The sequence below is a fragment of the Bactrocera dorsalis genome, chromosome 3, assembly GCF_023373825.1.
Source record: "Bactrocera dorsalis isolate Fly_Bdor chromosome 3, ASM2337382v1, whole genome shotgun sequence".
Lineage (NCBI taxonomy): Eukaryota > Metazoa > Arthropoda > Insecta > Diptera > Tephritidae > Bactrocera > Bactrocera dorsalis.
In genome coordinates, this window is record NC_064305.1 from 318,243 (window position 1) to 346,121 (window position 27,879).

The 27,879-nt window shown below is 39.3% G+C and overlaps 4 protein-coding genes across 5 annotated transcripts in view; 3 read left to right on the top strand and 1 right to left on the bottom strand.

Moving 5' to 3' along the window:
* The window catches only part of LOC105228106 (neuropeptide CCHamide-2 receptor), a 53,269-nt gene that overhangs the window by 18,139 nt on the left and 7,251 nt on the right, over nt 1–27,879 (bottom strand). The window contains exon 1 of one of the 2 annotated variants that reach the window (XM_049453943.1): nt 5,909–6,328. The exons of the other annotated variant lie outside the window; for it this stretch is intronic. The gene's annotated coding sequence lies outside the window, so the exon portion shown is untranslated. Of the gene's footprint in view, nt 1–5,908; nt 6,329–27,879 lie in introns of those variants that run through there. 2 annotated transcript variants of the gene reach the window in all.
* LOC105228210 (odorant receptor 10a) lies at nt 9,762–12,117 on the top strand. Its single transcript, XM_029551051.2, has 7 exons — nt 9,762–10,236; nt 10,340–10,526; nt 10,662–10,843; nt 10,999–11,183; nt 11,362–11,460; nt 11,630–11,782; nt 11,853–12,117. Exons 1-7 carry the CDS (start codon nt 9,891–9,893, stop codon nt 11,901–11,903), a joined length of 1,203 nt encoding a protein of 400 aa, XP_029406911.2. The 5' UTR covers nt 9,762–9,890; the 3' UTR covers nt 11,904–12,117.
* Nucleotides 21,717–23,208, top strand: LOC105228209 (gustatory receptor 10a). The gene is made up of 2 exons (XM_011207926.2): nt 21,717–22,958; nt 23,044–23,208. The coding sequence occupies exons 1-2, from the start codon at nt 21,885–21,887 to the stop codon at nt 23,194–23,196; spliced, it is 1,227 nt and encodes a 408-aa protein (XP_011206228.2). The 5' UTR covers nt 21,717–21,884; the 3' UTR covers nt 23,197–23,208.
* On the top strand, nt 24,504–25,802 carry LOC115066301 (uncharacterized). The gene is made up of 2 exons (XM_029551030.2): nt 24,504–25,577; nt 25,644–25,802. Exons 1-2 carry the CDS (start codon nt 24,504–24,506, stop codon nt 25,800–25,802), a joined length of 1,233 nt encoding a protein of 410 aa, XP_029406890.2.

Sequence of the window (27,879 nt, forward strand, 5' to 3'; positions counted from 1 at the left end):
ATTTATCATTTCTACTTTTTAGCTTCACTTTGATTCTGCAAATTATTTGTTTATACATAAAAATTAATTTGCGCGTATTTTTATTTATTTACTTTTTAGCAATCCAATTGAATGAGATGACTAAAGTGCTAAACGAAAATGAAATTGTTGTAGCGTGGGAAATACAGTTCGCGTGAAACCGTTAATTGTGCGAGAGTATGTACGGCTGGCTGTGGAAATGTGCGTATGTACACAACATTGTTGTTATTCTTGTTGAGCGTATGCGTTCTATTAGCGCATAATTTTCAAACGCTGCTTAAAAATAATAAAGTAAATTAAATTAATTATTTCTTTCGCACTCTCTCTCTCCCTCTTTTTATTTTAAATACTTTGTGAGTGCTTTGTGAGGCGTGGAAAACTTAAAATGCCAAAGTGTTTGGAATGCAGTTTCTCATTTGTAAATTTATGCGTACGTAGAGACCCAAACAAACTTACATATAATATATTTGAAGCGTTGAAAGTTTTATACAACAAATAGTTTGCTATACGAAGCGCTAAAGAGCGTCGCCGCCACCGAGACACGGTGCTGGCGGCTGTGGCAACTGTTGCCAGGCCACCCGGTGAATGCTGAAGCTAATAAAATTTATGCTTATAGTAAGACTATTTTATAATGAATCTACATTCTGCGGTGAAGTGCTTTCAAAGATAAATTCCTGAACACTTCCCTGAACTTCAAGCATATAGCAGGCTGAAAAAAGCACAATAATTAAATTGTCAAATAAATTGTTTACTTAAAATAAGGTACACGCCACAACAGCTGCGAAGGCCGAAAGCCAACTCTAGTGTTGCCACTACGCCAAGGAGGACGTCACATCCTTCATTTTGATTGCTTTTAGCGCCAAAACAGCCGCAGACACCTAAAGTCAACAAAACGGATAAGTAAACAACGTGTGTGTTCATATATCAGATCCTTAAATTTCCCTAGCTCATCATTCACGGCATTTCAACGTATTTCATGCAAATTCCTGGCAGCAGCCGCCGTTGTGCTGTTTCCGGTATTCCGGAAATTCCTACACTTTTATGCCTTCGCTTTCTAAGGAGTGTGCAGTTCGCAGCTCTTGGTGTGCTTCATTCACTTTGACCTTTTGTCTCACTTATGTGAGTGAATTCTGCGCTAATGGCCAGACCTGACTTCCTCCGCAAGTGTCGCCCATCCACTGCTGTTTATGATATTCCGTGAGTGAGTACGCGTCGTGGCGTGTGATGAATTCGCAGTGATAAAATTAATGCTTTAGCCTGAGGAAGCTTTTAAGGTACTCGCAAAAAAATTACAAAACTGCATTAGCTCCCCGCTGTTGCTCAGACAGTAGAAATTTCAGTGGCACTACATAAGTAAAACTTATTAAATTTGCATTATTCTCGTTTATTTACATTTTTGCTTTATTGTGTGTCATAAATCACTGCAGCAATATTTTGTGCTACATTTAAATTTCAACACTGGATGAAAATTAGCATATAAGTATGTATATATATACACCAACAGAAAATATTAGCAGGAAAAAACTACAGATTATAAGATAAATGCGACAGATTTCACTTTGGTAGTGGCAGAATAAGGCTCTTTATGGGTAAGGAAGTTTGAAAAAAATGTCTTACTCCAGAATAACCTTTTTTTCAAAAATTCCGTTATACTGCTAATAAACTCTTAAAGTTGTTGATATTAAATATTTAAGATACAAAATAAAAATTAGAAGTCATGCGTCTTACTTTGGATCTGTGAGGATGTATTTACCGCTCCGCCTCAAGTTCGCATCCGGCACCCAGCTAACCTTCAATTTAGGGTTAACCATCGCTCACTAAACGCTCCATTGCGAGAAACAAAGGTTCCCTTAAATCAACACTCACACTCCATTTACCATATCGCCCGTAGGCCATTCATCAAGTTTCCGCCAATATGAGCAGCAAATGCACACACGGGCGATTGGCGCATACTAATTTCTTCCAATACCACTGTGTTACTAAAGCGACCTGCCCTCTGATGTCATTAATCAAATTTCACTTATGAGTGCTTGGGCACAATCACACGCTTGCACATATTGATGGCAAAATAAAATTTTGGGAACTGCGCGCTGTTCATCCAAAACAAATCAGCCAAATCAGCATCCAACCACTACGCAGACATGGCAATAACAAAACTCTATATGTATTTTCGTAAGCAAATAAGCCGGAATGTAATCATGTAGATGTACATATGTACATATGTATACTTTTGTGACATTTAAGCTTAGTTATGAGCGTTAGCGAGGAACAAACAAAAATTAGCTCCGGAAGTCAATATTGAATCGAGCTCAACACACACTCACACGAACCCCAAGCTGCCTTCTTTCGCATGTTTGCTTGTGTGAGTGCGCCTACTCTCGGCTGCCGGTTATTGTGAATACAGACGAAAGGCAGGAAAGCCATGATTTCGTGTGCGCAATATTGAAAATTTTCTGTTGCAGTGTATGTGAGTAATTGAAGTGAAGTACAAGGAGCCATATATGCATGTTTGTATACTTATGTCTATGGCGCCAGCCGCTCGCTTTGTGGCGACCGCAAGCAGTGCTATAATTATCGTTTCAGGGGTATGTGAGTTGATTTGCATGCGTGAGTTAACAGCGTACTCCCCAGCCTGAGAAAATTCGCTGCGAAGTTTGGGAGACAACAAAATGAAAATAATAATCGGCTGATTTAAGCTGTCCTAACGGGTATAGAAAATAATAAACAAAAAGTGCTAAAATGTATTGGCTGTCCCTGCTTAAGCTGCTTAGCCAAATATAGGAGTTGTGAGCCACTTACGCAGCGCCAACTGCGAGATTGTTCAAAGTTTATTGTAACTTATGTATAGGTTACTGCAAAATCACATTTCCAATCAGCTCAAGGCATCGTCGGCAACATCAACAGGTATTGGCTATCAGTCAGCTTGATAATTGGATAAGAGCGACGAGAAAAGGGACAGTAAAACAATCAAACTGGCTGGATTAGAGTCAAAATGCGGTATAGATGTAAACTTAGGGGAATCACCTTACACTTTAAATATAACATTACACTCTTACAACTGCCGTTTTGTCACTTCCAGAATATTGAGATGAGCAAACACTGATGTAAATTTTCGACTTTTATCTTACTGGCCACGTCAAAATCATCTAACATTTAAGACAGCTGGCCGCACTCATGCAACCATTCGCAGCTCTTACAACAGCAGCTCAAAGTTATAACTTACAAAACTTCCACTTTTTTTGGTTTTTAATGAAAATTTTAAATGTTTCTATCCACACCCTCCTCTTCTAAAATTACTGAGGCACAGCCACCGCTTCTGACGCTTTAATGATGCGAAATAAAACAAATGGATTGGCCAAATAATTCGAAAAGCGCCCAATTCCGTATGGAAGCATTTTCTGAGGCACTCAATAACGTTTGCATAAAAGGAGACGTGGTCATCATTATTGTCTAAATATTTTATTGTTTTTCTTTGGCACGCGAAAAAATTCAATTTGCCGTCATTGAAAGTGACACTTAAAGCCGCCGTTGCGCAGCGGGGCACCAGAGTGTCCGCATTAAATTGATCATTTTTATTGTCATTCGAATAAACAATGTTAGTTGGTATCACAAATGGAGTGAAATTGAATTTGAAATTGACGCCAAATGTCAGCAATTCAGAACAGGTCTTTGAGGCAGCAGCCAATGGCTTACTGGCAGTAAGGGACAGTGGAGTTTACATTGCCGACGAGTGGTTGCGCAATAGCTTCTTATTAGCATTGCCGAAGATAGCTTTGAAATGCAAATGAGTTCAACTTTAAGGTGAGGTGAGCTTAGTTGCGATGAGGTAAGGCGAGGTGGGTCAAGTTGAGGCTATCAAAAGTGAAATATAAATTAAGCTGTGTAAATAAAAACTTACTGTGAGCCATTTGCCGCCTTCATTAGCCGGTAAAGAGATTTACTGAAAATTTTTATTTGTATTGCTTTTATTTTTGTATTGTTTGCAGCTCGGTTCGTGAATTTAATATTTAAGAAAACTTTATTCGTTTGCATTACTAATTCTCCACAGTTGCAATCTTTATCAAATTAATCCAAGACAGCGATGCAATTTTCGCAGAAATTGTTGAGGTCGCGTCACTATAGCATACATATAGCTGTCTCATAATCTGCCCGATCAAAAGTTAGGGAGATAAAAAGTCCATTTGTGAATTTGTGAAGGGTATATTAGCTTTTTGTTTATTACTTCTGCTGTTTTACCACAAACTAAATATACGAGTATACATATTTACATTTTTCGTTTCTAAGTTCACGCTCTCTGCTTGAACACAAAGGGATACTAGTCAAAGCTATCCAATTAAAATATTTGCCAAGGCAAAATGTTAATTTAAAATTACTCTCTTTGCTTTTTAAGTCCAACAAAATTACCTTACACCAACGACATCCTTCAATTCTCAATCATTAGCAAGCTAATTAAAAAGTACAAACTTTTACAAAGCTCAAAAATGCTTTGCCCACAATGTATTTAGCACAAAATACAACAACAAATGCTGAAAAAGATTGTGACGCACTTAAAAATTTCCTCGCAGCAATTTTAATTTTAATTTGTCAGGAAATATGTACGCTTGTAGATAGCTAGTTAGCTAAGAGGCTGCTACATATAGTTGATAATAGTATGCGCTTTTACGGCTCCATTAAAGTCCGGAGCAGTAAAAATATGGAATTGGGATCTTTGATTTCTTAATCCTTAAGCCGCTAATACTAAGTTGAGGATTGAAAACAAACAAAGTTGAGGTTTGCGTATCTTTTGTGTATTTTCATGTGCATATATACATATGTATATACCTATGTAGTATATATATATAAAGGCGAAAACGTTTTTATCGGTATAAGAATCCAAGGGATTGTACTTGAGGTTTAATTTTGAATATGTTCAGCAAATAAATTTCATTGAAAAAGATAACGAATTTAAGGCTGCTTTCTCAATGTCTGATTACCAGCCTTTCTAACCAGTTAATAGAGTTTTCCGCTTAATAGATTGTACTTAATAAACATCAACAAATTGTGGGACTGGTCAATGTGCATGATTAATGGAGATGTTGGCTTAATAGAGTGTTTATTTAATAGAGCTTTCACTGTTTTTTTATTTATGAATTGTTTAGACTATCCTATTTTTCAAGTTGGTTCGAACTAGACACAGTGTGCTAAAGTTTACCAAAATCGGTCAAGTAGTTTAGAAGTCCATCGCGGACAAACAACGTGACACGTAATTTTTATATATAAAGTCAAAGATAAGTGCTTAAAGACTAAGAGATATAAATAAGATTTAAGTATTTTGTTGCTTTTGCCTTTAAAATCCAATCCAATGAAAAAATTTTCAAACAAATACTCTCACATTTTACAGCATTTTAACTGTTCGTATAAAGTTCATCGAAATTCATATATTTTTACATTTTCATTTGCATCGTCTAACTGTCACCAACAGCTGTCTGCCTGTTAATCATTTTTTTACATTCACAGAAGAAATACAAATGCTAAATGAAAATTCAATATGCAATTAAACGAAATGTAGGAAAGTTAGTACATCTAATAGTCTTATATAACTATCTTCAATATGCTAAAGGAACTCTCAGAACTAAATTGCTGCACCAAATAAAACACGAGATTTGTAGTAATTTCTTTAATTTCTTTTGCTAAAAATCATCCACAATGATTGCGAATCTTCTATAATCTCAATGTAAGCCTGTAAATTTTACACTTTTTAAAACATATGCTAAAACTTGTTTACTTCTAAGTTGAGTTGGGTTGAGTTTAAGCGAATTGTAACTACTGATTGCTTCGAGAGTGTGTATGTGCATATCATTAAAATTTTCTGTTTCCAACTTTTCAAATCACTTAAAACTTAAAAGCTTACCAAAAGTGTATTTTCTGGTCGCTAAAGGTCAAGAGATTAGCACAGGGATTTTTAAATTTTTGTAATTTTAAACACTTTAAAACAATTTGAACATTATGCCACTTTTTCACTCTAATACATACATATATATTCGTAATATTTCCAATTTTTTCTTTTACACCAGTATGAAATCTGATTTTGTTTTAAATATTTTTTGATATAAGCCCAATGATTAACTCACACAGAAAAATTAATATTTGTATTTTGTATTTCTTTTTTTAGAACTTCGTTTGTTTCTTAAATCACTTTTACGAATTCGAGAACCACCGCAAGATAATTATGATTCGTAACCACACATTTCCCTCTACCAAACAATTGGATTTTCGGTTTGAGGATTTTAAAACACGTCTGACTGCTGCGAAAGCGCACGAAGGACTAAAATTGCTGGCACCAAGCAGACACTGCAACATCTGCCAGCCGCCGCAGCCTGTATTTGTTTGTTTTCTTTCGGCAGTGATAGAAGGGTGCGCACACAACCACACATTAACAGCAACAATATCGCATATAAACAAACCATAAAGCATAGCCAATGCTCAGCGGCAGTGATAAACTGTGGATCGGAAGCCACGCGGTATGTGGAACTCAAATTAAAGCGACACGCACGTGGTGGGTCGTAGCATTTGAAATCATTCGAATGTGGGTGCTTAGCTGCTATGCTGCGGCTTTTCATTCGCGCCTTTGGAGATAAATAAACAAAATTAGCCGCGGCTGAAATAGGCTCCCTATTTGATAGGTTTTTTTCTTCAATAATCTAATCTAGAAAAAAAAACAAAATTTAATCAGCTCATTCTTAAAAACTGCCCAGCAAGGAGAGAGATACAACGAAAGAGAGATTGTAATGTATGGCATGACTTAACGGTACAGCACACTGCACGCCGCTCATTTTCGCCTTTTAGGTAATTCTATCCATTCCTTAGTATTCCTAAGGCGCTGTTACTTATTTGCTAAGCTGTCTTGTCGTCACTGACAGGCATAAATTCACTTATGTGCGTGTGTGGTTGTATTCTGCATGCAAATGAGCGTACCGCATGTGACGTGGCTTCGTTAGAAAATACCCAGGACTGGCAAATTTGGTTCTCCAACTTGTTTAAATTAAATTATTGTTATTTTTTATTAATGTTACGAGCTTGATTATAATTTGTGGCTCATTGACATTTCTTTGCTGTTCACAGCTGAAATATGTTCCCTCATTGGCGACGTTTTAATTAAATATGACAGGCATCTTAACAGCTTTGATTTACATATGTCCGATGGGAAAATAAAACACAGCCGAAGTACCTATTACCGAAGTGACTGCCCCGAAAGTGTGCGAAAATATGTTGCTAGTACTGTTATATTTTGTAGCATCTGATCAATTTTGACCCGGACTGTTCAATATAAACTGAAATTGCAAACTGAATCGATATACACTATTTTTCTAGAATTATACAACCTGAAGATTTTTAAGCAACACAATCGCCATTAAATCGGCAATTCTTCAGAGAAACAGTTATTTTTTGTAGCACTTTTCATAATTCTTAAACAAATGAGATGACGACCTCAATTCATTTTTTTGTGTTCCTGCAGTGCCATGGTCATATTATCTGCGGGTGTTTCCGTTAAAAAAGTTAAGCGAAATTAGTAGAAGTCAAGCAATAAGGAAACTACCCGGTCATTATTTCTAAAAACGATCCAAGCGAATTCATTATAAGGGGTTAACACTGCGTGACCAATATTTATATGTAAATATATGCAGACATACTTGTAATATTTATACATATTTATAAGCTCACATTGTAATTCACTCCAACACTTGTCACTTTTTGCCAATGGATTAACGTGTGGTACGATCCAAGCATAACCTTGGAGTAACACTTTATTTTCCGTCCCGGCTGGTACTAATGCCCTCCCTCGTTCACATCCATGTGAAAATATGTCTTCCTTATTGGCCAGAACGCTCTTTCAGTGGTGACAGGCTTTGGCGATTTTTCTCGCCAAAATCTCTGCACAGGCAGAGACCAAAAGAGGCGCTCCAGCATTTGTTTTTATACTCACGCCAACTGTTGTGCAGAGTAAAATAGTTTCGTTCAGTTAACGGTTGTTTATAACGCCGTAAACTAATAGAGAGAGATGATCAGCACGACGGAACCGATTTCCGAATATTCAATTGCGATCCGATGGTCCGATTGACTTTAAATGTAACACTGTGAACTATCAATCACTAGAATTATATTCATTCCTCTGATTCGCAAATCGTAAGATTATATAATATTCGGTTGCAAACGAACTCCGTTCTCCTTTACATATTATACTTGTTAGCTTTTTTCTTTCGTTTCATTTCGACGCAAAGGCGATATTTTATGAATAATGGATTTCTTTAGACTCGTGTGTGTTGGCATGCCTTCCGCTTGCTTATACTCGTATATTCATATTTATATACGCATTCTTATATTGTATTATATACGTATATAGTAAGCAGACATGTAATATGGGAAGGTAAGCGCAGATAAATAGAGTCACATACTCGTATATGTGTTTGTGGCACGGAATTTTTTTGCTTTGTGCTCTGCTGCTGCAGGGATTACTAGCACACATATGTATGTTTGACGGATAATGATTTACGACGGAGCGGCGTTTAATCGCCGATAAACAAAGCGGAAACTGGTTACGATGGTTATATGTACAAGAAACAGGTGGCCGAAGCTTAGTCTCTCTTAGTTCTTCTTATTTCTTCTTCTTTTTTACCCGTTGGGATTTTTTCGTGTTTACATATGTGTCGTTTAACCAACACATTCAGAGAAATTTCTCTACCAAAAAACAAAAACTTCAAATGGAGTGTGATGCCTTGAAATTGAATGGCTAATACTCGTATCCATAAAAAGCATATGAGCAGATTTGTATTCAAGCGAAAATTGCTAAAACTGATGTCCGCTATTAACAGGTGTGGAATTTAAACACGCTTGGCACTTTCAAATCCTCTGAAGTATACTATTTCGCAAGATTATTCGTTCGAAAATCCCAGGGTAGCTTAGCCCTTTGACCAACGAACAGAGAGAATGTGACGGCTAAAAGCTAAACAGTTAATTCATTCAAGCAAACCACTGCAAAGGACACACACGATTTGCATAGTACGCAATGCAAACAATGCTTATCTGAATCCGAAGCGGAGCAAAGGATAAGGTGTAAGCGTTTTCCACTGACCTAGGTCGGCTGACTGAGTAGCCGAACGTTGTTTTCATAACGCCTGTTCTGTGTTGGTTTCTGCTTCTTCGTTGATTACCTTCATCGCTAATTTGCCCTTCACTTAACCTTGTTATCCGGCTAAAAGTGTTGCATGGGTCTTCAGTATTCCGTTATATCATAGATTTCAATTGAACAGAGAAACTTTGTTATGGTGGTCTTTGTATTGTGTTAGCGTTTTGCGACTACGGCGAATTTCATTTTGATAACCCTTTGGTCTCAAGTTCAAGCTAAGTCCGTGCTACCGCTTACTGTACCATAAAACGAATTTTCAACAAGGTGGGCATCTACCAAGGGAAAGGGACAGAGAAGTCGAGGTGTACGCATATTATGACTTTCTGCTATGTCCTCACCAGTCCACGCAGCAAGATAAATGAGGTGAATTGCAGTGACGGTTATCCAACGGACCAACTTTTTATTACGTCCACCATGCCGCAGCCTTGCAACATCAAATAATTACGCCGCAAAACTGTTAGATGCGCAAATTCGCGAAAACTTTCAAAACTTGTTAATAACGGTGATTACGTAATTATGTAATTAAGTGATTTGCCATAAATTCAACCACTGACAGTCCTAGAGTATGCAAGCATGCACCAGTTATGAATATAAAACGCGTACTTTCCATACAAAATGTAATCAGATTAAGCGCGAGCATTAAATTGACAAGTTTCAATTGGAATATCACGGTAAACTCACTGGACGTCCGTTCACCAGCTTTTACTAAATGAACTTCAGATTTCTTTCGCGTACTTTTCCACTGCGCGATTATTACTTCTATGTGCCGAAGTTGTGTCTCGGTGCGCTGGGCTTTTGGCCGTTGGACACAAGTGCGCCGAATGCTTCCAATGTGTGGGCTTGGGTGAATCTCATTATTTTGACCATTGGAGTCTTTACCGAGATCCATGCGGGCTGCACGGTGCTGAAGACCGATCTGGAACTCGCTTTGGACACACTCTGTCCTGCCGGTACCTCGGCAGTGACATTACTCAAAATGGCTTTGATCTATTACTATCGCAAGGATTTGGCATGGGTGCTAAAGCGGATGCGTGACTTGGTGTATGAACGCGACGGTGAGCTCTTAGCGTTGTGCCAAGTATTTTGACTGTGCGATTTTCAAGCTTGGCATTTGAATTCTTCTTTTTTACGCATTCATTTTTGCTATATATTCTATAGTGTCAATAAATACCGTTAAGAAGCATATTGTACGCGCGCACGCCGTTATGGCAGCACGTCTCAATTTCATACCGTTCGTTATGGGCTTCATCACGTGCACCTCATACAATCTCAAGCCGTTGCTAATGACTCTGATACTCTATATGCAAGGACAAGAGCCCATGTGGAAGCTGCCATTCAATATGACGTGAGTGTGAGTGAGTGAGTGCCTGCGCGTTTTTCGCATGGCATACGAAGTCTCCGGCAGGCGTTTAGCTCTGCGTGTGTGTACGCGGCTACAACAAGCAGCTACTAAGTTGAGTATCTGCGTTTTCCATTACAGCATGCCGTCATTTCTGCTGCACGCGCCCTACTTTCCGCTAACCTACATATTCACCGCCTACACGGGCTACATTACGATCTTCATGTACGGCGGCTGTGATGCATTTTACTTCGAATTCTGTTCGAATACAGCGGCTCTGCTCGAACTGTTGCAGAACGATTTGAAGTCCATCATCAAGTTTGGTGAGTAATTGCAACGAAGTAATTTAGGCGAAGTACATGCCTTATTGATGTTACAGAGATTTGAAGTAATAAAAATGTGTGAAAACGTTTGAAGAAAGTAAAAATTACTATGTCCATGCAGCAGCAATGGCAATACGAGTATCTTACTTTTTCAGACCAACTCAGCTTAACAACGGAGGAGTCCACCGTGCTGGAGTGGCGTTTGGTGCAATTCATAAAGCGCCACAATGATATTATCGAGTTGACGCGCTTCTTCTGCAAACGTTACACTGTCATCACATTGGCGCACTTTGTCTCTGCTGGTCTGGTGATTGGAGCAAGTATATTTGACCTTATGACGGTATGTCAGGGCATTTAAGTCTGCTAGAGCACACATTAACTAACTCAGGTCAAATGTTACGCAGACTAAGAGCTTAATAGCGCGTTGAGCAAAGCAGCAGACACAGTCTTACACATTTGGTTGCTCTGCTCTTCGCTCTACTAAGTGCAAGGGATAAGCTGTTTTAATTATTTTCCAGTTTACCGGATTCGGCATTGTCATCTACATTGGCTATACCATCGCCGTTTTGGGTCAGCTTTTCATTTACTGCTATGGTGGCAGCATGGTGGCGGAGAGCGTAAATATTTTATCAAAAATAATACATCTACATACCCTTCTTGTTCACTTTGTCTACGTATTTTTTCATGTATAACATATTTTTTTTTATTTTTTTTTTTATAATTTCTGTCATGCTATGCTGTGTAAAGTTAACACATTTTATTAGCGCATTTAACTTCCCTTTGCAGAGCGTGCAATTGGCCACCGTGGCGTGTGGCTGTGATTGGCATGCCTGCAATCCCAGACTGCGTCGCTATGTCCTAATGATAATTATGCGCTCACAGCGTGCCATCAGCATGTCAGTGCCATTCTTTGCACCCTCGTTAATCACGTTCACGTCGGTAAATTGTGCACTATGAAAGTTAAGACCTCACAGCAATTTTTCGGCATTGCATTTTGTCTACTCCACAGATACTGCAGACATCCGGTTCGATTATAGCTTTGGCCTCCTCTTTCAAATGAATGATAGCATAAAAACTGTGGAAAATAATGAGCTTAAATAACTTGCAGCGATAATGGCAACGCATTAAATTTAATTCTTGTCGCACTGCAGTAGCACAACTGGACTAAATGTTACGTATACGCCACGCTGCTTTTTTAAGCTCTTTCTTTATTAGTAATTACAAACAACCTGTGGTAATTAGCAGACACAGATTAAATATTATTTGTATTTGATTCATATTACTACACGGAATTGCGGTTGTGTAACCGTTAGTCTGTTGTGTATTGAAAGCAAAAATACTTTGCTATTAAAAAATTAAAAGCAAATAAAGCTGTATGTAGTAAGTAGTATGTTAAATAAATGTTGTAGCACATAATTAAAGTTCATTCGAGCAAATATGGATTTACTATGATTTTATTATTACGATTTTTTTATTTAGCTTATGCTATTTAATTACAATAACAAATTAATATGCAAAACCATGCAGCTCTCTTTAAGCGTCGTTTTTCAGACATTTTTTACATGCCAGTAACGGCTTCGTATGAGTTAATCACTGTAGTAATTATAGGGAATTACTTTTAATTGCATTTTTCATAAAAATTTTTAGCAACCTGTGCCGCTGTAAACTAGAAGGCAGCTCTTAATTTTCATTTACTGGAAACACTTGTTTAGCAGTTGCAGCAGATATGCCAGGCTATCGGACGAATGGATGGGCTAATTAATAGGCAGCCTGGCAAAAAACTAAACAGCAAAGTATGAAAGCTGAACGTGCAATGGTAATAGTGAGCTGCATTTAAAATTGCTTCAAAACTGCATGTTGCTCACAAGTACTTGATAATGAACTAAATGGTTCTACCTACCAAGCAAATTAAGGCAAAAGCATTCATGATTGAGAAGACAAATTTAAGCATTTGATATATGAGCACTTCAATTTACTTGTAATTGTGTATGTGTAGGGCAAATTAGTGTTTGCAGAACAGTTTGTTTACGCCTCCGTCAAGGCATTGCAGCTTACATTGGCAAAGTGTATATCTGGTGGCAAGCTGTATGTGTGGCTCTAAATATGTTTAAATTGTGAGCGAAAATATATTTTCATGGAATCACGCTTAATTTCAAGAATATTTTTAATAAACCGATTGTGGCACATTTGTGGTGGCTTCGGTGGCTTATGTATAAGCATTAATGTAATTACAGACTGAAATGTCAATTAAATAAATCAATTACAACAACTATGTGAGCTTTTACAGCAATTTTACAACAACAAATTTATTAATATGCCATACAAAATCTTGCTTGACTGAGTTTTCGTGCACTTCGTGTTGAAATTCATGTCGCTGGTGAAGTGCGTACATGCTAATACGTTTGTGTGTGTGTTTTTGTGTAAATAAGCGTAGGCGCGTGTGGGTTGATAACGTTCATTTGTGGCGCGTGCGGGAGCAATTTGAATGAACGGATTCTCTGGCGGCGGCGCAAAGTTATTGCTAGAGTAATTGCCATAATGTAACAGGACCTGAGTATGAAGGGAGTACTCGTAGAAATTAAATTTAAAGCAGAGGCGGCAATTTCTATTTCAAAATAAAAATTTGAAAGTAAAGCTGTGCTCATCGTACACATCGCACAATTTAAACTTTTATGTTCACAGTAACCACACGTTTGAGCTACTGTGAAGCCACCTGCTACTTGGTTGTTACTATTCATTATTTATGTATTTATTTTTTTATTTTTATTTATATTTTTTTGAAAGCATTTGAGCGTAAATTACATTTCAACTGATTATCATCTAGATGGAATATGTTGGCATTTCACGAGGCATATTTATAAGTTCATTGGTACATCATGTATTCCCTGCGTACGACTTGAAGTGAGTGCTTTGTAATTAAATATAAACTAGTAACAAAACAGCACAAGGTTTGCTTTTGCCGGAAAAGGCCACCACCACTAAATCAGATGCGAGATTAAACAGAAAATTGCGCAAGCTCGCCGCCTTGATGTCCTTCGAAATCACTGGCGTTCTTTGAAGCAAACATGTGTGTTTGAACACTCCCCATGTCGGATAATTCGTTTTTGAGTAAAATTTTTATGCATCACAGTTTCTGTTTCACCGCCTTATGTTTCGGTGCGAATGTATAGTCAAGACTTATTTCTCCTGTCATTAAATTGTCATTAAAATGTAAATGTGGCAAAGTTAATATATTCTGTATATTTTCATCACAAATAGTCTAAAATTAAACGAAGCATTGTTAATATTCTTAACAAGACAGTTGGCAAGGGATGCTCGGTTACGGTTACCGCCAAAGAAGTAAGACAACTAAAACTTTTCAAACTTCGCAAGGATTAATGACAGACCTTCAAATATAACACCTCCACAGTGTGGAATCTTCTCCTAGAGCTAGAGTTACGATAGCTTCCTTCCCTTTAGCATTCTGCCAGGCCATTCAAATAGAACCTATACATTGGTATACCTTTTAGGTTTACAGATTCATGTCTATAAATCCAACAGCGTTTCCAAAATCAATAAGAAGATACTCGACATACCTTTTCTATTTGAAAAAGTAAAATGCTAAAGGTTAAGTATTTGGCGGTGCTGCAATTCGAAAACGCAATATTGAACACTCAAAACTGAACACAGTTCCACATGAAAACAAATTTATTTAATCAAACTACGCAGATTCAATGGCTTACCTTAGGTCGCTCACCTGGACAATCGCTTAGCCAAATTTATGCCGCTGTCCAATTGCAGATAAACAGAATTATTTCATGCGTGGCAAATACGCCAATATTCAACACCGCGTGCTCCCCCTCAACCAAAAAAATCCTCACCGCCGAGCTAGGTTATCCGTTGCGCCCTCCTCCTCAACCATCCACCACAGTAAGCCAAACCAAATTTGCACTTTGCTTATGTTGCGCAAAGTGGCGTTTGTTTTTTGCTCTTTATATTTGTTGGTTACATTCACCACGCTTGCCGCTGCAACAACAGCGCTGCACGATCTTTATTGCAGCATAATTACCATTTTGTTGAAGCGCATATATTCGCTGCACACGCTTTAAACTCACTTAAATTGTATGCGACGCGTTTGTCGTTTTTGTTGGTTTCTCGTTTTTACGACCTGCCAACGCTAAATTTGTTAGCCTTGTTTGCTTTGTTGTTGTAGCGAAATGTTGTTTACCACATAGGTGGCGCTAAGGCAGTGGGCAGCCAACAAAAGTACGGGGAGGGTGTGGCTGTGAGCTTCGCTTGTAATTATTATGGCAGCTCGAAAGCACTCGTCGGGCAGATATGTTAATTCACAGCAAGAGTTACTCATACGCCATGGCGCGCTGGCACGCTGGCATTATTTGTGCGCTTAATGCGCAGGAATTACACAAATTTGTATGCGTTGATCACAAAGTAAAGCAATTATAGCTCGGGAAACTTAAATAAACATGCAACATATGCATGTATGTATTTATGTTTAACTTTCATTTTAAATAATTCGCTATTTTGCTGGAAACTAACTAAAATTCGCTTATTTAAACGTTTAATCAGTAGAGTGTTGATGTGAAAATTGTAGTATTTGCACCGCTAACAAGCTTGAAAGTCGTATACAGGCCAGTTGAAGCACAATATCTGACGCATTCTTGGTGAGATAATACCAGCTATGCTGCAAAAGCTGGCGCTGTTGACCTTCGTGACTTCATATGAAGCCAATTACCCGAATTTCCATTCAAACATAAAATATATAAATATGAAATAGCCAAATATTAGCTATTCCCTCGATTCTTAGTTTAGAAATAAAAGACACCCTTTGCAGGAAATTCAAAATGGTTGCATTTGTAACTCTCTTACGACCCTTGCGGTGATTCCGCTTGTCCCTACTCTTTATGAGCACTTTGCTTTTATGACCTGCAACTGAAAATATTTACAACCTTAAGGTTAGTCTTGGCCTACATTTCATTCTACTGACACGTTTGTCGCATTTACACCTAAAATTACCACCGATTCCCCTTTAAACACCTTAACATCGACTTGAAAAGTCTAAGTAACCTCATATTTATCACAACTTTATTGCTTCAAATTGCACACAGTTTACCAGCTCGTATATTTCAATCAACAACACGCCGCCGCACAGCAGCAGCAGTCGAAAAGCCACAGTAGCCACTCCAGCACCTAATTTATCACTCACAGCACTAACCGGCATGCCCATTCACTGCACAGAGTACCTACATATACACAATGTGTTGCAAAATTTTCAAGTGTTGCAGCACAACAGTATGCGGGTGGCAGCCTATGGGCCTTTCGCTCAAGCTACCTACTGTCTTAATTCCCAGCACCTCTAAACATTAGCACAGTGTCTGTCCAGTGGATTTACTGTTCACACACACAATGTCTACAAAAATAACACAAATGCCACATTAAACCATAAAGTCGCAGCAGCGCAGGACGTGAGGCAAATAGGGTGCAAATAAAATCGCTTCGGCACAGAAGGCAGCTGAAGATAAGGAGTCGTGTGACAACCGTTCACACACACACAAACATACTTGTAAACATGGCAGTCGGTTGCTAGTTTGTTGGTTTAGTTCTGCCTGAGACATGAATATAAATGCAATTTATCACAAAACTTGTAACGGTAGTAAAGCACCCAACAATGACCATGTAGTTTATACTCCATTATGTTGCTGGAGTGCGGATAAATCCAATTTCATGCCTTGTTTTATGACAGCTCAAGCTTAATTTCGTTTAACGCTGGACAATGTTACATGCTCGAGCTGTTGCTGCGCGGCGGGCGGGGCGTGCCAAAGGATGCCAGTTGCTCCGCAGACATTTATGACTACAATTATATGCTTATGTAATACCGCTCAATTACTAAAAAAAAAATTGGATATACATGTCATGTAAAATTAACAGCGCAAACAGCTGGAAGCTATATCATTTCATTTGCTTTACATGCTCGCTGTTCACTTAAATTTACTTAAGCACGCAACTCCATCATTGGCCGAACTTTACTTTTCCGAACTTGGCTGAGTTCATTTTTTCCGAAGTGTGTGAAGTCTCTGCTAATTATTTTTAGCTCTTGTTGTTGTTGTGTGCCGCTGCTGCTCAAAATGTCTTGCTGGCAAGATGTGGCAACTCCGGCGTTGGGACTTTTGCGTACTTCTCGCATTCTTAACGGTCGCAAACAGCCAGCGGCCAATCACCAAACGGAAAAACATCGAAAGAAAACAACAAAAGACATTATAATTGAAAAAGTTGCGCGGCGCTCATACGCTGAGGGCACCAGCGCAGCATTGTCAACCCAAATGCAAAGTTGTTGTCGTGACAGGAACCCTATTTTACCAACGCCGCGTCAAAACTAGCTACTTGTTGGCAAAGACATGCAAAAGGAAGGCGGTTCGTTGGACAATTTACAAAAGAAGCGCGATTTTATTTATCGCAATGCATTTCTTAGAAGTTGGTTCGAACCGTTCACACAAAAGTCCCTTATAAGCTGCAATGTTTTGAACCAATAATTAAAAATGCCAAGCGAAAATATTTTTGGGGCAGAAATTAAATACTTTTTGCCGCATTAATTTTCATTTCCTTCCCGTTTGTTTCTAGCCGCGTAAATACGGTTCTACACTTTGCCCTCAACACAACATAAAATATTTGTTTACAAGAAAGCAGCACTAAATAACTGTTACTGCATACCACATGTCGCATGCCACAGGCATTGTTGCAAACAAATATTTGTTTTGACATAACTTTAACTCACTTTGTGTCGATTACAAAATGAACAACAAATAGGTATACAAGCGCTACTTCCCACACCGGAATCAAATTCAAAATAGAACAACAAAATTAGCAACAAAGTCTACCATTGCCACACGCCCGCAAACAGCATGCCACTTGTAATGCAAAACTTGTACGCGTCATTGCATAAATTTTAATTAAAGAACGGAAATAAGGAATGGAAGGCATCGACAGCCGCCAATGACAGGCGCTCTAGGCCTGTTTTTCTGTCAGCAGGCTCTTCATTTTAGCCGCCTGCTCGCCTCTTACAGGCACAACGGCCAGTGTCAGGAGGGTAGCCAGAGGCGGATCTACGGGGGAGGAACTGCGGAGAGTTAACCTCCCCCTCCAAAAATTGAAATTTTTACATTGTTTCCATTATAAGTGTCACTCCGCGAAGAAAAGTACAAGTACAAAATTATATAGTTCCCCCCCTAAAATTGTACTCTGGATCCGCCTCTGAGAGTAGCCCTCCCTCTATGCAAATGCTGTGTGTCACAGCTGTCGCTGTGGTGTTGTCATGTTGTTGTTGACTCATAACTTGTGTCATCTCTTTTTACTGGCAACACTATGCAACAGACTGTAACAGACTTTTACGTGTCGTTGAATATGTCAGAAGCTGTTAGAGTGTGATTTCAACGTAAACGCAATGAACCAGCGGTGGGAGGGTCGGAATCAGGAAACAACTACAACATGCGTCTTGAAGTAATCTTAGCAACTGCGAAATTGCGCAATTAGAAAGCGGCAAGACATATTAGAAATTTTTTACGCCTAATTTTACGGTAACAAAATGGAAATGTATGAGCCTCCCTACTTCGAAATTCGCACAGTTATTAAAATTATTATATATTAAAGTTGAGAAAAACTTATAAATGAGTAATATAAGTGTCAATGTTTACTATTCAAATCGAACAACACCATGACTTGCGCTTTTCATTGTAAGTACAAAGTAAATTGAAGAAATAAAGAAGAATAAAGTCTCTACTTAACTAAGCGAAGCTCCAAGTCAGCGACCAAAGCTCCATGTTGTATCTCTACTCTACTCTACTTAGCTTGTCTCTATAGAGAGACAAAAAATACAAACTGGGCAATGCTGCAAAGTAGTGAATGTATACTCTCTCATTGCATTTTCCTTTAAAATTTTGTTTTCATTGCTAACCCTTGTCCGCTTTAACTTTTTGATTCACTTACATAACTTTGTGTCAACGAACTATGTTTTACTTCATGTCAAACATTTGGTGCGACAAGACTCAATGAGAAGAAGGCAGTCGAAAAATAGAACAAATTATGCGTTTAGAAATTAAGAATTAGATTAAAGTCTGAATTGAATAACGTTGGATATTTTTCACACCACTAAGTAGATTAGATCCAGCCAAGAAGACACATACTCACACAAACACGCGTGGATAGTCAATTGCCTGCACGTCACTTTTACGGCTCTCTTGCGAAAAGCTCGAATTTCAACAAAAATACCGAGCGAAAATACGAAAAAGGATCAAAGACAATAAAATCCGTAGAAATGTGTTAGCCGCTGTGCTGAGAAGCGAGAGGCGTGCGGTGTCTGTGCCTTTATGAGCTATTCAGCTTTATTAATCATCCGCATCCGATTGGCCTGCCATTTGCTGTGGAATGAAATGCCTATCGAGTCTAATTAATCAGTATTTATTACAAATGTTTTGTTGGTGCTGTTGTTGGCAGTTGGCTTCCAGATTTAAGCAGACTAATTGTAAAGAAATGAGAAAAATCAAAGAAAAATCATATACTTGCATATTTGGGGCTAACTTTGTTGCCTTGTGATTTCTGCATAAAAATGGGCCGACATGCCGAGCTACAGCAGCAAAAATTAAAGGTCGCAAAAGTGTGAAATTAGATAAAAATTTAGGTTCACTCTAATTATTAGAAATCCAGAGCAGTAAGCATACTCGTGTAACTTTACCCTTTAGCATTAAATCTTTTCGAGCTTTTCGCTTTGGCCTGGATAATTATATGTTTCAGCTTCGGCTTATTTTTATGCAGTCTCCACGGTATTTTGGTATTTTCCTTAATTATGATGTAGTAATTTTGCGCTCCAAGTGCGTGTGAACGTGCGTTTGAAAAATTGTTAGGCTTAATTGAATGCCGGAAATTAATTTAGTTTTTTCGTTCATTTTGCTGTCTGCGTTTCAATTTCTCAGCGGTATTATTGCGGGCATAAGTAATTAAGTAATAAGGCGCTTAAATTCAGCAACCGTTATTCAGAAAATGGGAAAGATTGCACCGCCACTTTATTTCTTAAGTTCACTTTGATTTCAAAGTTTTTGCAGCAATAAATAAGCAAAGTACAAGATATTATTAGCTTCCAGAGGAGCTTAAATTTATACAAAAAAACAATTTTAATACCGAGCACCTAACAGTAATCGCTTGACACTTTTTATACAAAATTGTTTAAGCAGCGTGAAATATTAAATCTCCATTGTCTCCTAGGCTAGAGTACGCCTTCCTCGCGTTTAATATAATTAATATAACCGTAATTTAACAGCTGGCTCAACAATCTTATTTGTGGTCTTAATTGTATACAAATATTGACTGGCTATTTATCTTGCAACTGTCAGCACGTGGCACATTGTGAACATGACGCGCTGAATAGGAAACCGTAAAGTGCGCGCCATGAGAACGTGATAATGTGCCAACGGCCAACAATTGTCAAGTGAAATGAACACAATTATAATGAAATCTTTAACTGCACACGGTTCATTGTTGTACTTGTACAGGGTTTGTCCGGAAAGTAATAGGACTGAGTCGATTTAAAAAAATTGATTGAGCCAATCGTTACAATTCTTTAAAAACTTTGAAAATAGGCTCCTTCTGTGTCGATGCAACCTTGCCAACGCGATTTCCAAGCATTGAAGGCGTCACGGAAGGCACTCTCCGGAATAACCTCTAGAGCCGAGATGCATTTTGCTTGGATTCCCTATCATCGGAAACAAAACAAAGTCCGGGCCACATCTAAGCTGTAGGGTGGCTGCGAAAGTGTTGGGATGCCGGCCTTGGTTAGCTAGCTGTTCACAAGAAAGGCGGTGTGAGCCGTTGCGTTGTCGTGGTGCAACTTCCAATCCGCTGCGATGTCTTATCGGACCCGATTGAGCTTACGTTTGAGTCTGAGGACTTATATGTAAAACTTGGCGTTGACGGTTTGTCCAGGAGGAACAAATTTATGGTAACGGTGCCTTTGATGTCAAAGAAGATCGCAGATTTACCGAGTTTTACACAGACTTTAATCGCGTACCTCTGCTCTAACGGATGCTGCATTTTCAGCTTGCACCACTCACAGAAACACGTCGGTCGAAAATGTTTGTCTTGACTCTCCAGGTGCTCGGAGCCAGCCGCTCGTTCGATAGCTAAGAACGCCCTCTATCGAATCCAGTCAGTAAGCGCACGCTCCGAAGTACAGTCGCGGCGGAAGAAAATCAGTCCTATTACTTTCCGGACAAACCTTGCAAATGTGCACTTGTAACACCACTTTATTTTAAGTAAAGGTGTTCCACTTATATATCAATGTATGTTAGCCGATACACTTAGGCATGTTGGACGTGAAGTTGTGTTTATCATAATGTACATTTAAGTAGCAGAAATTAAGGCCACTTCAAGGAGCATAATATGAATTTGTCGGCAAATTTATGTGCGCCTTTCAGCAAGGGAACATAAAATCACTTGCCAGCACATTAAATCTGTGTATGTTGCTCATAGCAATGGCAATAAACTTGGAGCGTTGTCACATTCGCCGCACCTCCGCGCTGCGTTGCGCGCAGTTGTAATAAATCCTTTGGGCCAAGTCGGTCGTATACTCATAAAATTGTGCTAACGCTTTTACATGTTACTGCTGTCAAGCGAGCGCGTAGCGTGTTGGCACTTACGAGGGTATGTGTGTGGGATCGTGCGTGCACCTAAGCTGACAAAGATGTTACGCGCGTGACAAAACTGCGTGCTTGGAAGCTGGCAGCGCACCGGCTGGGTTATAAATAAATAAAGAGTTCTGATATTTTTTTGTGAAACGACAGCAGGAGTAATACATTAAAATGATTAAAGCACGAAATCACAGAATTCGACAGCAGAGCGGTACAAATTGTCACGCAAATTGATTTTAGTTGTTAAATCCGCTGTGGACAGCTCGGTACTGTACTCGGATTAAACTTTAGACATCGTTTCTGGTTGGTAGCTAAACCATTTGTCTTCACTCCGTTGGACAAAACAACTACCTTCCTGCACCTGCTGCAAAATGAGTTTCTGGGAGCGTCACAAGCACAACATTTACAAGTATGGTCATATTTACGCCACACTCTACGGCCTTATGGTAATCAATTACATACCGCAGCGTCCTACAAATACCTTCACGCATCGCCTAGCCGTTATTTATGGGCACGCGCTCAGCGTTTGCCTGATCCTTGTACTGCCCATTTATTTTGCGCGCAACATCTCCGTGCTCACTGAAGCTGGTGACCAGCGTGGCCATCTGTTGCTTCTGGTGAATTTCGCCAACACCTTGCTTAAATATATAACAGTTGTGGTCACGTATGTAGCCAATTTTGCGCATTACGCAGCCATACGCGCCGTCACTAGAGTGCGTCAGCAGCTGGAGGACGACTTCAACGGCAGCCTACGTGCGCTGCCAGCATACGATGAGCGTCCACGGAAGCAATTCGAAGCGATGCTGCTCTTTAAGTTTGGCCTTATCAACGCCATGATGGCTGTACAGGTGGCGAACATACTCTACCAGCATTTTAACGGCGCACATCCGGTGCGCGTTCACATCGCTGTGTACACATTTGTACTGTGGAACTATACCGAAAATATGGCCGACTACTTTTACTTCATCAACAGCAGCGCTTTGAAATTCTACCAACAACTCAACCAACAGCTGCATCAAGTGTTGCGCGAAAACAAACTGTTGCATTACTTTCGACTGCGCGGTCAGCGACGCGGCACGGTGCCACATTTGTGCGGTTTACTATGTGACCGCCTGGATACGTTGGCCCAGCGCTACCGGCAGATAAATCAACTATACCAAGACAGCCTGACCATGCATCAATTCCAGATACTCGGTCTTGTCTTCATTACGCTCATCAGCAATCTCACCAACTCGTTCATTCTCTTCAATCTGTTTGTGAAGCATTCAGAGTCAGGCGTCTCGCCAGCCATTGTGCTGAACGCGTTGCATGCCATCATCTTCTACGTGGACACGTACATTGTGGCGCTGGTGAGTGAGAACATCAATCTGGAATTGCGAAACATTAATCAAACCTTGCGGCAGTTCAGTCAACTGGCCGTGCTCGATGCGCGCCTACAGCAGACGGTGAGTGCCGAGGCAAACGCCTTTGGCTTATTGTGTGGATTTGCAAATCAAATTAAGTACTTATATCCTATTTTCGTTAATGCAGGTGGAAGGTTTCGCGCTCTACGTAATGAACAATCGTGTCGAGGTTCCTATCTGCGGCCTCTTTATGTTAGACAGGAGCTTGACATTTGTAACGGCGTCCACCGCCTTGTCATATTTCATAACGCTCGTGCAATTCGATATGAATTTGACGTAAGCGGTGTAAGCAAATTTTTATTGAAATCATAATAAAATAAGCTCACGTCTGGCGGGTATTGAACTTCAACGGCAGCGTCTCACTTCATTACAAAAAACATTGAAATGTAAATATATTTTTACTGCTAGTTGTGCCACGCCAAAAGTATCACGTGTAGTGCTAAAGCGTGGGCAATTTAAAAACTCCAACATATCGGCTTAATGACAAATGAATTGCCTAAAAATATATCAAAATCACTTTGTTAGACTTCATTCTTGGAAATCATGGAAGTCTTTTAATTCGAAAATAAATTTGACGTTCTAAATAGAAGCGTAATGCTCATTTAAAAACCGCCCAAGTTTTGTTGCATAAGCCTTCGGAAAAACATAAATGTTTCAGACGAAAGAGGATTAAATATATTTTAGGCAGTTTCCTTTTTTGCTTGTCTCTGGGGAGAGTTCACACAAAGTGTAGCGTTTATGGATTAGACGACTGGTGTACAATTTGTTCTTGTAAAATGAGTGTGTTTGTTGGCTCGAAGGCAAAGACAAATTATTTAATCTACTTTAAAATTCATTTGGCGCTTATCTAGCTGTGGGTGGTGTCTTCAACTCTCCAACACCCACGTAGGTCGCATAGGTTTATATGTAAAAATATGTCAGCTCAGTAGCGCCGCAATGCAGACAAGGTAAGGGTACATAGGTGAAGTAAGTATATATCAACAATTGCAAAAGCACAAAGATAAATACTCCAGTTATGGGAGCTTTTTTTTATTAATGCCAGGATAGTAGAAAGGTAGCATTATTTTATCTACTGAGCAGAACTTTAGTATAGCAGAAGTTAGGTCATAATGGCGAATGTGGTAAATAAATGTTTTTAAATACGACAGATCTCGCGATATTCGACCAAATTTAAAAATCAATAGCCTTCACCAAAATTTTTCGGGGAAGCTTTCGGGCTCGCAGAAGCTACACATCTGCTTATAAGACACTCAGCCACGGAAATTTCGTTCCTATAAACTTTTTTATATACATATGTAACCATTAACCCCAGCACCTTTCAAAAGAACGCACATGTTGTATTGACCAGTCGGTATACAGCAAATACAGAACAAAGTTTGAAGATCCCACTCTCTCTCAAATCCTTTAAAATGCATAACCTTATCATTGAACTAATGGAAATATCTGCCTCATCAATCAACAGATAGTCAGTCAGAGCAAAATGTCGCTAATTTATTAAAGAGTAAGCACAACTTTCATGGAAGTCACGTAACAGTAGATTCGTATTACTCTGAACGCCAACACGTCGATTTTAGCTGCACCAGACCAATGCCGTTAGCCGCAACGTCAGCACTGCCGACGGTCACTATTCGGCGTTGGCAAGTTTATACCTACAACTTTGCTCTCGTCATCGGACTTATCGCATTTCGTGCCGATTTCGGTCAGCGCCGCGTGTATCGTTGGCCGCTCATGCAAATCTACGCCTGCACTTTAAACGCGCTGATCGTCATTACTTTGCCACTGTCGTACCCTACCGCGCTGACCTACTTAGATTACCTCAACGAAAATCGCTTGATGAAAATGGTAAACTTCGTCAATACAACACAGATATTTACGATTACCGCTTTGGCCATCATTTTTCGCTGGAAGCGCGAACATACAATATTCGAAATTCTAACGCGGATGCTGGAATTAGAGCGCGAGTACTTTGATAAGTGTGTACCTACTGTAGTGAAGCGATATTGCGCACACTTTTACAGCAATCGTTTGCTTTGGATAAAATACTTCAGCATCATCACTCAAGGCGTCTACACGGCTTATAACTTGACTCTTTTAATACCGGATATTAATCTCATCTCGCTCCTCTATAGCTCACATATGCTCTGTTTAATCAGCGTACTTCTGCACATGATTCTACATTACTTCCTCGCGATGTGGTATGTGTGGCAGCGGTTTTGCTGGCTGAATGTCCAACTGCGACGTATTTTCAATATTCTTCAACTTTCGGTGCATAAGCGCTATAGCAGCTCTTTACGTAGGCGCCTGAGAGGCCGCTTGGCGAGGGAATTGATGGATGTGGCGCGCGTGCACCGACAGCTCACAGGATTCGCTGAGCGCCTGACCGACTGCTACCGACTACAGTTATTCGCGGTTCTATTAAGCAAAATCATCAACAATATCTCGATCGGTTATTTGTGCTTCAAATATGGTAGTAACCCCTACTTTAAGAACCTAGATGCATTTAACCGTTCATTCAGCTTTGTGGCTTTTGTGATGACATTATCAGACTCATTCTACTTGGACATAATCTGCGATCGTGTGGCTGTTGCTGCTCGCGAGGCAGCGGAGGTATTAAAACGATTTCACGAGCTGCTCAGAGTTGACGACCGAGTTGATTATGCGGTGTGTATACTTTTGAATGTAATTTATGAATGAACACTTGTGAAAAATATCCAAAATTTCTCGCAGTGTGACTTGCTTTCCCAGCATTTGCGCTTTTGCAAACTCAGTATTAGTGTGTTTGGCGTTATCGGCGTGAATAAGCGACTTTCCTTCCTAGTCTTCGGAGGATTCGTGAAGAATGTGTTGCTTCTACTGCAGTGGGATCTGGCAAAACAATTCGATTAGAAGCAGAATGATCTAAGGAATGCAATATTATATTATAGAATAGAAAATATATTACATTATACTACAGATATTAACTTTGGCGAAAAAGAATTCAAAACTTGTAAATAAGAACCACAACAAATATCAGTAATTCCAACCCACATTTAAATGACTGCTTTCATTTGGAGGCCTCAACCAACATGTTGCTTTTTATTAACTGAAATGTTTTTTTTTTTTTTTAACGAAAAATATTATAACTAAAAGGAGCGAAATTCTGTTTTATTTTTCTACGCACGTTCTGCAAGTAAATTAGACTACTGGTGCGACGGAGTAACTTTTCCGTGTGTGTCAACTGCTGCAACAACGTGTAACGTCGAACGTGAGCTTTGTCACTTCTAGACAAAAACTCTATATCGATGTCGGGAAATAAATAAGTTTATATATGTAGAATGGTGTAAACGAAACTCTAATTTGTATGGTAAACACAAATCATGAGAAAGTTATTCCATATAAAATTGGGTGAGAGTGAAAAGCTCAATTGCGATTTCGTCTTTTGGTGCTTTGATGAATTTATTTGTGGCAACAATGCAGTGTTTGCAATTTAGTTTGCAATTTTTAACTTCGATTATTCACTGATAAATTACAACACGTACAAGTCTCACCAAAACCCGATTCTCTGGAAAGATATATTATGTCATCGCTTATTTGTTCACTTTTACATGGCAATAGTTGTTGCAGCACTTAACCCCAACTTATGCGCTTTCTCATTCGTCTCGCATCCAACACCCATCTGTTGCGCCATTTTGCTTGTCGAACAAATACCTTCGTTCGCAGATCGACTTTAAAGTTACCTTCAATTCAACTAAACTTTTGGTTTTTTTCTGGTTTTTACACATTCTCATATAATAAAACTGGAGACACATGAGACTAGAGGCCGTGTCTCCTTCTAAATTGTCGTCGTATCCATAGGATGTGCGTAGACAGCGAGTGACAAGGTGTTCAAACATGATGTGTGAACTCTACTGGCAAGTTGCTGCTGGGCTCCATATGAAGGCATAGTAAGCGAGGGTATGTAAAGAATTTCGTGCGCAATGACTGTTATTGTTTTCCGTTTTGTCATTTTGGCAGCACACTACCAAGTCTGGATGCCAAGCGCCAACAGATAGGCTCCTCTGCATAGCTGTCACGCTGTTTTTGGTGTGCTTCTATTTCATTCAAGGTTTCGCATGTGTATACGCCATTGATGAAGTGTGCGAGTGGGGCCTGGTTGCATGTTTTGGTGCGCAAAAAAGGCGTTTGTCTCTTGTGCCCACCATCGCTCAGCGCACCCATTGTCATCGTAAAGGTGTCGCAGACAGCGGTTTAGGGTCTTTAACAGGAACATGTTATGCGAGCACTAAGCTACCTGGTGTGGGTGTTTTAGTTTTAAAAATCCCAGTTCCCATTAAATTTTGCTTTAAGATAAATGAAAAAGTCTTTGTAGACACATGGTTAATAGGTCGTGGGCATACCTTTACATGGAAAGGCGAAAAAAAGAATGGATCGAATAAAATACTCGACTCTCTTCCACTATTTCGGAGTAATATTTGTATTATCAATTTTAATAACACTGAATCACCGTCTAACCTGCACGTCACACATATCCATAGACACACTTTTATGTAAATGCATATACATACCTTCAATTGAGTGTAAGCGCAATACGATTCTCTTACCACTAAATAAATCAATTAATATACGGACAGCTTTCGTTTACTTGAACCTTGACCCGTACACACGCACACGTAGACTTTCAGACAGACACAACACAGCCGGGAGAACTTTAATGAACATTTATTTGATTCAATCTCTGAATGGCGCTTGAGAAACCTCGTTGTCCTGTTCCTAAAACCTCGAAGGCTTACTAGACTCCCTCTTCTCCACATTTAGTCTTAATTTATGCCTTAACTCGGTGCCTGATTTAACTTTTGTATACATAATTTCTCATTATACTGTCCCATCCACCGCCAAAGGTCTGGGTTATACGAGTATGTAGGTATGCGGTCGGTTGTTGTCATATGCTGAGGTCTAATTAAGTGCTACATATATAGACATTTGT